General features: G+C 42.9%; 1 protein-coding gene across 3 annotated transcripts in view; it reads right to left on the reverse strand.

Moving 5' to 3' along the window:
* Window positions 1-613: 613 nt before the first annotated feature.
* The window catches only part of RNF10 (ring finger protein 10), a 31,503-nt gene continuing 18,189 nt past the window's right edge, over window positions 614-13,927 (reverse strand). Inside the window, exons 7-17 of one of the 3 annotated variants that reach the window (XM_004690977.2) lie at window positions 13,345-13,505; window positions 11,516-11,641; window positions 10,996-11,269; window positions 10,650-10,783; window positions 8,898-9,015; window positions 8,576-8,677; window positions 7,168-7,323; window positions 4,292-4,392; window positions 2,154-2,211; window positions 1,881-2,039; window positions 614-1,175 (exon numbers count right to left, since the gene is read on the reverse strand). In XM_004690977.2, the coding sequence (XP_004691034.1) occupies window positions 1,099-1,175; window positions 1,881-2,039; window positions 2,154-2,211; window positions 4,292-4,392; window positions 7,168-7,323; window positions 8,576-8,677; window positions 8,898-9,015; window positions 10,650-10,783; window positions 10,996-11,269; window positions 11,516-11,641; window positions 13,345-13,505 (1,466 nt within the window). In that variant the 3' untranslated portion in view covers window positions 614-1,098. The remainder of the gene's footprint in view (window positions 1,176-1,880; window positions 2,040-2,153; window positions 2,212-4,291; window positions 4,393-7,167; window positions 7,324-8,575; window positions 8,678-8,897; window positions 9,016-10,649; window positions 10,784-10,995; window positions 11,270-11,515; window positions 11,642-13,344; window positions 13,506-13,927) is intronic. The other 2 variants (XM_012731102.1, XM_012731101.1) reach the window with 2 other exon arrangements.

The following is a 13,927-nucleotide window of genomic DNA, read 5'->3' on the forward strand; positions in this document are numbered from 1 at the left end:
TGGTATTTTTGCTTCCATGTGTCCCCTAGTATCTCAGGGTTTGGCTACTCTCACCCATCCAGAAGAGTTCCTTTCAAGAATAGTAAAGCTAAACCCAGCTCAAGACCCTAAAAAAGACATTACTCCATGGCCACAGAATTGCTCAAGCTCACAGTAGCAGTTACTTCAACCTATTAGTATGTCTAGATGACCTGTAATGAACTTTAAAAAACCAGAAAGCACATAATGCTTATGCAGGTGATTTATTGGACTATTTGCCTTCACATTCTAATACACCTAGAGATCACTTTATTAAGCAGCAAAAGAATTCACATCACTCAAATCCAGCTCAGACTAAGGCATATGACTGCCTAGAAAACAGGCGGCGGGCAACCTGCTCTGCTCCATTTCCAGGTGTGCCAGACTCCTGTACTCCTACAAAGCAGGTCACTGGCACCTGAAACAAGCTTGGCTACAGGTTGGCAGGTTCCAGGGCTTCCTTAGAGACAGAGCTTCCTCTCCGTAACAGAAGCCATGTTTAGGAGGCTAAACCCTCTCACTATACATGCATGAGCAACTGAGGTGTGGACCACAGCCTGGCTATTTATCAGGGCAAAAAACAATTCAAGCTGGGTGTCCTAAATCCATTTTATTCCCATCACTATTTCTTTAACAAGAAATCAACTGAACAGATAGAAAAGAGTCAACTAATTAAAAAAAAAAAAAAAGTGAATAAATGTGCTGAAGCAACGACGCCCTGACAAATGATGTCACAGCAGAGTAGAGCTAGACCACTCTGGCTTGGGCTGCTCTAAGAGGATGCGGAAGAGAAAAACTAATTGCACATGGGACAAAAGACTAACCTGGCAGCAAACTAAAACCTTGGCAGGAAGAGATCGATCTCTTGTGTGTCAATACTTTATTTTGGTGTAAAGATGGGAAGCTGGAAAATACACTGTATTTAAAATTTTCTCGGTTCCCCCCTTCATGTTGTGGAAACCCCCTCCCCCCTCCCCCAGAGCTAATCTGTTCAAACTCAAATACTTAAAAATTACAGCAGCAAAACAAAAGCACAAGGGGAACAAAAGAAGACGGAAAAGGTAGCCTGGGCCAGTAGTGTCACTTGGTGTGGACGACGGAGGTGCTGAACAGGAGCTTCTGTTTCTGTTTTTTTCTTTTCTTTCCTCCTTTATCTTCTAAAGACAAACACAAAGAGGGCTTTGGTTAGAACACGATTCCCTGATCCCCCGGTCAACTTTCATTCCTGACCGTCAGTGTCAGCTAAAGGTATAGGCTCTGCAATCAGACTACATGAATTCAAGTGCCAATCACTGCAAACTCTAGCTGTTTCATCGGCCAAGTCACTTTATGTCCCTAGACTGTTTTTTTCATCTGTAACCTGAGAGTCATACCTGTTTATTGGTTTACTGTACTCACAGGAGTCTGTTTTATGGCTGGATCTTAATTTATGTATTTGCAGGAATGAGACTGGTTATCGGGGGAAATTAGCACAATGCTAAGCACATATAGCAAGTGCACCGTAACTATTAGTGTTATTTTTGTCTAATTAAGAATTCCTCAAACCAGGGGTGTACTCGAGCCTTTTTTTTCCACCTATTTATCAACTCAATCATAAAATGTAGGTATGATCTATTAACTCTCCACCAGTGTATCTTAGAAGGGAAAACAGTTCTTCAGATTTTCACTTGCAGGCCTCAAGAATTAATTGGGGTTCTATCTCACAAATCACTTGGAATATTATTAGAATGGCAGCCCAAAAGGCCCAGAGGGAAAAGTGCCAGCTGACTAGTGATGGCTGCTATTAAGATACCAGTGGGAATGACTTTACTATGTATGGTAACTGACAACCAGTGCAGAGGCCTCCAGTTCTTTGCCCTTACCAGAGAGGGGATCTGAAGTAGCTGGCGTGTCCAATTTCATGAAGGCTGCCTCAATAGCTTGGCTGAAGGAATTTTGGAAACTGGGCACAGGAACACGGTCTGAGTTATCGCTTTCCCCATCACTGTCCACAGGGGCAGGAGGAACTAAGCTGTTTTCATCTTTAAAAAAAAAAAAACAACAAAAAAACCCCACACAATTCTAGAAACAGCTCTAAAGCTTTTACTTTCTAAAAGGAGTCAATCTGTCCCTTCAGTGAGGGGGCCCATCCTCACCTTTCTTTGGAGCAGTTTTGGGCCACACATCTGCTTTTGCTTTTCCGACCCTCAGCATCTGCCAACATGAGAAAGAGGGAAAAAGAACTTAAGCAACAGGCCCATTTTCTCTTCCAAGACTCCTACCTTGACACAGAAGCAATTATCACCTTTGAAAAGTTTTTCCTGGTAGCTGACACACTGTTTCAGTCATGTCCTCCATATCCTAGTCAATGGAAATGGCAGTCAAACCAATAAGGTGGGAAACCAAGGGGGTTTGTTTTGCTTCTTAGGAAATAAGGTTAAAAATTGTGTATAGAAGGCATGAAAGGTATAACTCAGACTTGGGCTCTCCCTGGTGGCACAACAGGTTAAAGCACTACACTATGAAGCTATCAGTAGCCACTGCAGCACGAGTTTGATCACCAGCCAGGGAGGTGACCCACATGGTGTGGGCAGACCTTTCCTGACCTGCACTGCCCCCCAACCCCTGCTCCCCTTAACTAGAACATCCTACCAGTTCTGCTGACTTGGAACTCAATAACACACTGCAAGATCAAGAGCCAAGCCAACAGCCATGAGGTCAAGGAAAAAGCCTCCGTTCAACATGGCTCCTATATATATATATATATATTTGTATACACACACCCCCCAAAGTTCTCAAAACGCTGCTTAGCTCTGCCCTTGGGTCCTCGCAGTCCTCCCTTTGGTGTTTCTGGGAGTTGTAGTTTCAATGACTGGAGCAGGGGGTGAAGTCCCCTAATAATATTCAGGATATCCTTTCCCCCTAATAATATGAGCACATCTGTTAAGATCATATGGTGCCCACAGAACCTTTCAGAGTGCCAATGGGATACAAACTTGTCAGTGATACTAAGACATTAGTTGGTGTTTTTCACCAACTGTCAAACAATGGATCGCCTAACTTCATGACTGAATGGAAAACACGTCCAAGAGAACCTAAGAGGCTTGTATTAACGACATCCATGTCCATTTCTAATGTATACAAGATTATGCCAAACACTAAAAAACCTATTATGCTTATCACTCTTACTAGCCCCAAAGAAATTAGCTCTAACATGTCAAGATATTCATCCATATTCTTGTTATCTGAACACAAGAAAGCTGAGTATTTATTTTGAAGATTAATGAAGTGAGTTAGCATCATGTCTCATTAACCTATTGTTCCCTATCCCCTAGCTCCTGAAGAACGCTGATGTGACCAGTTATAGGATAACCAAGGCAACCTTTCCTTCCCAAAATGAAGGGAGGAGTATACCAGACACCGGTCACCTAAATCAGAAGTCCCAGACAGGGACCAGTTCAAACTGATGTACCCCTTAGTCCCTAGAACAATGTCCATTACACAAATACCTCATGATGTGTCGACTATAAAACTTGTGTTGTCTTTGCTGCCCTAGCCTTCTGTTCTGGGTAAGTCTACAGTGCTATCTGAAACTAAATCTTTAAGCTTCCATTTTAAGAAAGACTCCTATCAGTATAATGGACCAGGTGAGAAAATAATAATAATGAACAGCCATATACCAGAGACATTTTATAGGGTGGAGTGGGGAATGAGATCAAAAACAGTGGGAGGAGTGAAGTGCGCTGGACTATGGTGATGGCACATGGGTGACTTGGTGATGGAAAGCCCATGGGAATTACAATTGAGATGGAAAAAAAAAAAAAGTACAAAATGATGTAAAAATAAGCTATTATATATATTTAGAAAAAGGTGAACCAAAAAAAAAAAAAAAAAGACCCCTATTATTATAGTCATCACATTAGGAGTCTCCTTCTCCAACCGATTTCCAGAAAGACAAGCAGCAGTGGTCATGTTAAATACTTCTAGGGAAATTCCCTGGTGGTACAAGTATTAAAGCACTGCACTATGAAGCTATCTGAAGCCACTGCAGCATGAGTTCCATTCCTGGCCAGGGAGGTGACCCACATGGTGAAGACCTGTCATGACCTACCTGCTGCTCCCCTCAGCAGTATATTTCAGTAGATCTGCCTGTTCTGCTTCCCACTGTCTCTAGTGAATCAGCTCACCTACTGTACTTCTGGCCTGTACTCCAGTTCTTGTGTGTATGAATAAATAAATCTTTAAAATAAATAAGTGAATACCTTTGGGTTGCAGGTCAAAGCAAAGAATTTACCTGGGCAAAGGAAGGGAAGGGAGAATCTTCTTCCAAACTCCCAACACAGAATGAAGAACTATTTTGACTGGCAGTGGGTGACAGAGGGGTCAGCAGAAAATCTGAAAGAGAACCAGAGACCTGATTATACAAGTCAAGTACCAAAGAGTTAGTGTCCTCTTAAAAAGGGAGAAGAAAACCTGAATCAAGTCTGGATTACCACCAACACCCCCACATAAAAATAATACTGATCAAATATCAATTCTGCCCATATTCTTATAAAGCTAGGTCTATTTATCACATCTGTGCAGTTTACAGAGAGAGAAGTTTAGTTGTTACAGTAATTACAGATGGTATAGTAGAGTCTATTCCCACAGTTACCAAAAACTCATTCTATACCTACTGGTTCTTAAGACCTTAGGTGTGCTGTCATGGGACTACTTTTATGTGGATAAAAAGGATCCAAGAAAAAGATATAAATTAATCAGGTGCACCTCTATGTTCCAGTCAGCAGAACATCTATAACCTAAAAACATTCAATTAATATCCAAGATACACACATCAATGAGACCCAGCCTGAAGATACAAGCTTCGCCCTGACACTCCCTAGACAATACTCTTGTCCACCCTTTCTGAGCCAAACACTTCCCACAAACCCATCTAGCCACCGTCCTGATCACTGCCAGAAGGAGAGCTCACTTGCTTTCCTAGCAGCAGGGCCTTCCACAGTTAGTCAGCGCTGTTTCATATTTTTATTTGTAGGACCATGCAACCACTCTTGCTTAACTACATTAAAGACCATGCTTTCAGAAAAGTCCATGTGTGGAAACACAATAGTTATTTTATTTTTGTGTAGGCCAGAGGTACAAGGGGTGAGAGGAGACAGAATGGGAAAGCAGGACAGAAGATCTACTGAAATAAAGTGGTGAGGGGAGTAGCAGGAGAGGGTTATAGTATCATGTGTGGGTTAGCTCTCGCAGGGATCAAATTCAGACCCAAGCAGCGATAGCACTAAAACTTTGTCACCCCTAGGCCACCAAGTAGGCCTGAAAACACAGTATTTATACTGTGTATAAATACTTAATCTGTGTATACAGATTAAGTCAATATTCTGCCATATTCCTTTGTATAGCTGATAACTTTTGTATCAAGGTTGTGCAGCCTGAGATGCAGGTTCTAGCCTCAGGCCCCTAATCTACAAAAATCACCAGAGCTTTAAGTATTCTGACTAGACATTTTTTTTTAAATACCAGAGAAATATATTTTAAGTATCAAAAAGAATCTCCCAGGTGGGTAAAGATCAGAAAAGACAGCTCTCTGAAATTACAGTAACTCCTCAGTGTTTAATTTTGTAACAGATTAATAAATCTCCTCTAAAAATTTTTTTTAATGTATAAATATCCTTAGTATCCATTTTGCACTTTAAAAAAAAAAAAGATTTATATATGCATACTAGAACTGGGGTGTAGGCCAGAGGTGTGGGAGGTGAGAGGATTCACCAGACACAGAGTCCGGAGCACAATAGGCGGAATGACTGAAATCCACTGCTGAGGGGAGCAGGAGAGACCTACTGCACCATGTGGGTCAGCAACCTGGTTGGGGATCAAACTCGTGCTACAGTGGCTGCAGGACAGCTTCGTAGTGCTGCATTTTAAAGCCTTATGCCACCAGGGAAGCCCCTATAAAAGTATTTTTTTTTTAATTTATTTATTTATTCGTACAGAACTGGGGTACAGGCCAGAGATGCGGAGGGTGAGAGGATTCACCAAAGACAGAGCGGGGAGCAGAACAGGCAGACAGACGAAGTACACTGCTGAGGGGAGCAGCGGGTGGGTCAGGAGAGGTCTGCCTCGCCATGTGGTCGCCTCCGGGGCAGGCGGGGATCGAACTCATGTGGAAGCAGCTTTAGATTCTCAGTGCTGTGCTTTACCCTGCTGCGCCACCAGGTAGGGCCCCCTATAAAAGTATTTTTAAAAAGCTAAATGCCGGGCTCTCCCTGGTGGCGCAGCAGGTTAAAGCACAGCACTGAGAATCTAAAGCTGCTTCCACATGAGTTTGATTCCCGCCTGCCCCAGTGGTGACCACATGGCGCCGCAGACCTCTCCTGACCCGCCCGCTACTCCCCTCAGCAGTGTACTTCATCGATCTGCCTGTTCTGTTCCCCACTCTGTCTCTGGTGAAGCCTCTCACCACCCCTGAGCCTCTGGCCTGCACCCCAGTTCTGTATGCACAAATAAATAAATCTTTAAAAAAAAAAGCTAAATGCCTCTTTTTGGACTTCTCAATCCTATTCTCACGTTCAAAAACAGAAGACCATTATTAATTGGATAACAATCACAATATTTTATGTATCTAAATTCATTCAGATATAAACCCATAATAAAAGTATTTTGTGTCGATTTTAAACCCACTAATAGTATATTTTGTCTTGTTCTACAAATTACTTTTATGCCAAAGGTCAGCCCACTAACGGAGATCTTCTTTAACAGGTATAAAGCATTTCAGAATAAAAATACTGTAATTTAGCTATTTCCCTACCAGCAGACTTTGTAGGCTATTTTCCCCTACTACTATAGGCAGTGCACGAGTAGGAAACATGCACAAAACACTTAAACATCTACTTCAGCAGATGGCAAGGCAGGGGGCAGAATCTGGGTTTAACAATACTGCCACATGTACTGTCAAGCTAGCATGACATAATCAGTAGAGTCAACAGGAAAGGTGAATCAGTTGGCAAGAATTTGATGTACCGCATGTTAACTATCCTAAGTAAGGTTAGTCACCTTAAGACCCCGCACCATGTCAAGGTAGGTACAGTTGCAGATTCAGATACTAAGGTATGCTTAAGGTCTGTGGCTGCTGGCTGACTTTATTTTTTTAATTCCAACTCTATTTACCTGCTTGGGAACCTGGACTTCTGCTAAGAGGAGAAAGGGAGAGGGTTCCATGGCCCTCAGTGCTGGTGGGACCCAAAGCAGAATCAGAGGAGTAGGTATAGGAGTTGAAGGCAGGAAACTGCTGTAGATTCTCCAGGGGGATGTGGACTTCTGGGTCTACAAAGGAAAAGACAAGAATGGTAGTCCCACCTACCGATTTCTTCAGCTCTTCCCCAACCAACAGCTAAGGACAGTCAACATATAACACCCACCCCTACATCAGTCTGAACGATGCAAAACTTCAAAACTCAAATTTACTTACTCATTTATTTTAAAGATTTATTTACTTATTCATATAGAGCTGGGGTGCAAGCCAGAGGTGCAGGGGTGGTGAGAGGCTTCACCAGAGATACAGTGGGGAGCAGAAAAGGCAGATCAACAAAGTACACTGTTGAGGGGAGCAGTGGGTGGGTCAGAAGAAGAGGTGTGCCACACAATGTGGGTCACCTCCAGGGCTGGGGATTGAACTTGCACTGAAGCGGCTGTGGCTAGCCTGCAGTGTGTTGCGTCTTAAGCTGTTGCGCCACCAGGGAGAGCCCCAAAACTCAAATTTATAACTACTGTCACTTTATGCCTGTTTTCATATAAAGCCTCATCTCCCCCCATTCGTAATTAACTGAAGCTGGTGATAAACATGGGGATTAATTATACTACTCTCTGTACTTGTGTTTCAATAGAAAAAATATAACAAAAAAACTCTTACTCCTGAAACACCAGTTTTCACAAAGATTCACAACAAATGCCAAACAGCTACAGTATTAGGGCCCAGAATATACTTATCCAGTTAGAGGAGAAAAATTTATGTTTATTGCACCATATTGGGTAAATCATTTTCCCTAGCCACTTACTCACTTCCTTGTTTTCTGGAGAATAACGAGATCTTTGTCATACTAACCTTCTGGATTTAATGAAGCTTATATTAGAGAACCAGATCAAAAGACTCTGCTGTGCTTACTGATATGAAAGAGCTCTTAAATCTAATTTCTTGTGTATTTCCTGGTTTCTAGATTTCTACTACATCACATTTTCTTGGCACATTTGTTGCACATAGATGTAATACAATACAAATGTATTGAAAAAGAAAAGCAATACAATGTCCCTAGCATTCAGCAGATAGTTTTAATTCCCATCCCCACAACAGACTACTTCACCCACTATACCAAGGTTGAATTTACTCCCATTCCTTAAAATATGTTATGTACTGTGACCTGCATTAATTCATTTAATTCTCAAATGAGCCTAGGGAAGAGGTATTCTCACCTCTTCCAAGTGGCAGCTGATACGTACCCCAGCAGCACCTAGGCACTGAGCCGCGGCACAGCGAGGCACAGCTCTACCACCAGTCGAAGATGAGCGCACATGAACTTACACTTGCCCTGTTTCTTGTTCTCCTCTATCTCAATCCGGCGCTCTCGGCGGCGTTCCTCCCGTGCTTTCTTCTGACGCTGCCGCTTCCTCTTCTCAATGTCATCTGCGGGTTGGTCAGGTTGTGAAAAGCAGGCCCAGAGCAACCTAGCCTGTAACTTTTCCCAGTGGACTAGTGCTTAGGCCATGAGTGGCCCAGCTAAACTGGATAAATGGCTAAGTATATCCAGAGGTACTGAGATTCCTGACACAGCTCCTTACTTCCTCCCACACGGGTTTCCATTCACAGAATCTCTGAACCCCACTACAAAAAGCAGTATTCTTACCTGAAAACATCTCTAGGGTTTCTTTAGAAACCACAGGAGGCTGCAAAGCCAGTTCACAGATGCTGAACTCACAGGTGAGCGGCAAGTGAGAGAGATATCTATGACGCTGCCGCACATCCTACAACAGGAAAGGAACAAAACACTTGGCTAAAACCAGGCCTAATTCCAAGGCTGTTTCTAGCCTAGACAGCAGTTACATATGCACCCACAGGTAGAACTGGAGGCAGAAGCAGTGCTTAAGTTATGACCATTTTTCAAAAACAAACAAATTGCCAATTTTTTGTGCTACAAATGAAAGAATTTAGTCCTGTAATTAATGCTGAAGCTGGGACTGTCCTGGTGGTGGCCAAAGGGTTATATCTCAGTGGGATCACTGCTACTGAGAAAGTCAGCCCCTGGGTGGGAAGCTTACACACACACACACACACACACACACACACACACACACACGGCACAGCAGAGGTATCCTGTCTCTCCCACTGCTCCCCTCAGTAGTGTATATCCATGGGTTCTGCTCCCCACTCTGTCTCTGGCGAATCCTCTCACCACCTTCACCTCTGACTTATACCAATTCTTCTACACAAAACTGAAAAAATAAATTGCTAAAGCTGTTGGGCTGTTTCTGATTTTCTATGGTTCATGACTGAGGGTAGGAGAAGAGATGAAGAGAAATAAGAGTATTTGCTGGCAAAAAAAATTTTGAGAACACTGAAAGAATTAATAATCAGAAAGAGCAGATTCCTGGCTTTCCCTGGTGGCACAACAGGTTAAGAAGTAGCACTGCAAGCTAGCTGCAGCTGCCTCAGTGCCTGTTTGATCCCCACCGCAGAGAACCACATGGCGGGCAGACCTCTCTTTTCTCGCCCGCTGCTCCCCCAAGCAGTGTACTTCGTTGATCTGTCTGTTCTGCTCTCCACTCTGTCTCTAGTGACTCCTTTTACCGCCTCTGCACCTCTGGCCTGTACCCCAGTTCTGTATGCACGAATAAATAAATCTTAAAAATAAAAGAAAGAGTGCATATTCCTCTACTGAATGAAGCTTGGCCTAAAACTGTGAAAAATTAAATACATCAATATAAGTGTCTTTTTCATTTTCTTTCTGGATGTTTAATAGCAAGTTTATAGTAGCCTAGTTTCTAACATTGGGGTTTATAGCAAAGTTGTGATCTATACAGGAATAATTCTCAAAAGGCAAATACTCAAATATGGAAATCACCAAACAATAATTCAGAAGTACCAATCTGCTAAGCTCAAAGTGCTTACTAAACGTGAGCTTAGCGCCTCCAAGAACTTTCTGTTCCCTTGGATCCATCCCAACCAAAATGGAGAAACAAAACCAGACTCATCTTGAGTATGGACTATTAGGTAAATCTCATCTTCTTTTGCCAATAAATACTCTTATTTCCCTGTTCATCTCCTCTCCCAATCCCATTCAAGAACCCTAGAAAATTAGAAACAGCCTCCCATTTTTAGCCATTTATTTTTTTAATTCTGTGTACAAAGGTATCTATGTTCCCAGACAACAAGTGAACCTGAGAAGTGAAAACAAATGGGGGTTACTGCTTAACAGAACCCCAATATGGGAAGGGAACACCATTTCACTTTTTAAAAACTTAACAGCATCATTACTGACAAAAGATTTAAAAATAAAAAATTTTAGGCCTTGAAAGTTTCCAAACTTAGGTTTGGCTAGGTCTGTCTCAAAGAGGTTAGGTAATGTCACTGTCAGTCCTCTTCCTCTAAAGGTCCTTACCTCGGACATGGAGTAGCCAGCAATCTCCACCACCGTAGCTGAGATCTTCTCAGGACTCTGCTCCAGACTGCCATACTCCCGCACAAGGCAGCGCACGTTCACAGGGTGCAGGAACATGTGCTGCCCGTCCTCCGCTGAAGACAAGTGGCTCTATCACCCAACAGCCCAGGCCAGTCCTCAATACAGGGCCCTCTTTATAGCCAGGACTGCTCTCCCACCCAAGCCAAGACATGGCAGAGCCCAGCACCCACAATCCATGGTGAGACCACCTTCTGCTGAGAGCGCCATGGCACCTCTCTGAAATCTCTCTGCAGCAGGCAACCCACCCCTCCTCAGGGATCCTCACCTTGGTAAAAGTAGTAACAAGGAGAGCTGCTCAGGTGTGTGAAGCCTGGCTGGGGGACGGGTTCTTGTTGGCTGGACTCAGTAAAAATGGTCCCCTCTCCAAGATTGTCATCTGCTAACTCCGAGTCATCACAGACCTCTGATGAGCCCTCAGGTTCTGGTTCAAGCACTGCTTCCTCTTCCTCTACCAGAGGGAGAGCAAGAGGACGAGGCGAGCCCAGAGAACAAACCTCCGTGGTTTCTTCATTAAAAGCAGACACATACTCCAATACATCCTGTTGGAATAAATTCTAAGTCAATAGAAAGTAATGTGCCAAAGGCAGGCACAGAAACCTGTCTGGATATTTATCTTGGAGGTTACATTTACTAATTTAACATCCTGGGAAAGAACTAAAAAGCACACAGTAAATAGTCATAGTTCCCTCTTAACCCATGAAATTTCAGCGCACAACAATGTCTACCAGCTCAGCAGCAGCTTTGAGGAATGACAGCCATGTGGTCTGTAACAGGGACACACTAACCTTCCTGGGTTGGAAAACAGACTCCTTAGACAAGGGAGCCATCAGCACCAGTTGCTCCAGAGCAGACACGACACCAGTGACCTCACCTCTGCTTTCAGTCAATCCTGACAGAGTCTCCTCTCGAGTCTAAACCACCAAAGAGAAGACCAGAGAAAACTGAGTATCCAGAAACACTTATTTTGAAGGTCATGGGTTTACAAGGGTCTCTCTCAACAGGAACAAAGATCAAAGGAAAATGACCCAAGTGAAAAGTACTTAAAATCCTCGATCTTGAGAAAGAAAGCAAAAAAGCATCCAGAATGCAAACAACAAAGGTATCCTGTGCTTATAATCTCTTATAATAATAAAGTCTTCTAGTTTTCACAACCTACGCTGAGAGCGAGCCTCAAGGCAGGAAGTAGGGGTTTGACTGATCTCCTACCTCAACTTGGACAGCTCTACTTTTAGTTAACTTTTATTCTACCTTAAATACACTTGAAAAAATATTCTGTAATGTAGAAAGCAAGCAAAAATTAAACACAAAGGACTCTATCTAAAAAGTCAGAGACACAGATTCAAATACCACCCTCACCCCCCCGTGTCCTACAGCAAACTGTGATCCATGATCCCATTTCCTCAACTGAGAGGATAGTTACAACTATCAAAGCAGGTGGTGACTGCTTAAGTGAGATAAATATAACACATTACTTAGCACAGGGTCTGTCCACATGCTAATCTGCTCAACAAAGAAGATTTCCATTGTTTTAATATGTAGATCAGTGATTCTCAAAACACAATCTGGGGATGAGCACTGTCAGAATTAGCCTGGAAAATGTTGTTATATTATCAGACATATTGAGCCCAGCTTATTGAATCTATCTCTCAACAACCAGTGATACTGATGTTCATCAATCAACCCTGGGCCCTCCCTGGTGGTGCAATGGGTTAAAGCACAGCACTACAAAGCCACAGCTACTTCAGCAGTTCGATCCCTGGGCAGGAAGGTGACCCACATGGCACAGCAGATCTCTCCTGTCTATCCTGCTACTTTCCTCAGCAGTGCATTTCAGTGGATCCACCTGTTCTGCTCCACACTCTCTCTGGTGAATCCTCTCACCACCCCTGCACCTCTGGTCTATACCCCCAGCTCTGTATGCATAAATAAATAAATCTTTTTTTTTTTTAAATGCACCTGTACCCCAGCTCTGTATGCATAAATAAATCTTTTTTTTTAAAATGCATACAGAGCTGGGGCACAGGCCAGAGGTACGCAGGTGGTGAGAGGATTCACCAGAGACAGAATGGGGAACAAATCAGGCAGATCGATGAAGTACACTGCTGAGAGGAGCAGAGGTCTGCTGCTCCATGTGGTCACCTCTGGGACAAGGATCGAACTTGCACTGAAGCAGCTGCAGCCAGCTTGCATTGCTACATTCTAGCCTGTTGCGCCACCAAGGAGGGCCCAATAAATAAATATTAAAAGAAAAAAACAATCAACCACTGTGTGAAAGATATAAGACATAGGAAACTATGTTTAGGTAATTCTTTGTGCTCCAATATCCTCAGCAGATCTTGACAATGTTTTGATATCTCCAAAAATAAACCCAAGGATTTTTCTTAAAAATTTGTAAAAACCCACAACTGAAAATATAACTAATTTAAAAAACCTCAGTGTTACAATTAGTTATGAAATCATTTTGGTTCGTTCCTTTCAGCTCCAGAAGGAGAGGTCAAACCTTCACCAAACAAAATTAACAAATGGCATTTTAGCCATTCCCTGCTTTATATCTTCAAGTCAGGACTGAAGTAACTTGCCCCTACCATTCTGACCTGTCCCCAGTACATCTTACCTTGAGCTCCTGGATAGCAGCCTCGATAAAGCAGGACTCAGGAGTGTGCTTCTCCTCTGCCAACTGCTGCTCTAGTGCTACTTTCTCTTCCTGAACTACCCGGTGCAGCACCTGTTCCTTAGAAGCCAGCAGCAATTTGGAATACTGGCTATGCTGTTCATCTACAAAAAAAGTCAGTAAGATCACAAAAACATAAGACACAAATCTTTTCGTATACACATATATGCCATGTTTATAAAACACTTTTCATAAAAGATAAACCAAATTTTGTATTGCAGCTTTTCATTCAAGGTCTTAAGAAACTTCCAAAATGTTACATTTTTACCTCCTGTATAGTGTTTTACACTTATTTATTAGCAAGTGTCTAGGGCAATAGGACACTTGTTACACTATAACAAAAAATTCTCATGATGCCCCTTGGTAAAAATTATTTCTTTATGATATTTATGGGCCCTGATATTTATGGGTCCTCCCTGGTGGCGCAGGGGGTTAAAGCACAGCACTAAGAACTTAAAGCCACTTCAGCATGAGTTCGATCCCCGCCTGCCCCAGAGGTGACCCACATGGCACAGCAGACCTCTCC

This window comes from Condylura cristata, unplaced genomic scaffold, assembly GCF_000260355.1.
Source record: "Condylura cristata isolate star-nosed mole 26May11 unplaced genomic scaffold, ConCri1.0 scaffold00029, whole genome shotgun sequence".
Taxonomy (NCBI): domain Eukaryota; kingdom Metazoa; phylum Chordata; class Mammalia; order Eulipotyphla; family Talpidae; genus Condylura; species Condylura cristata.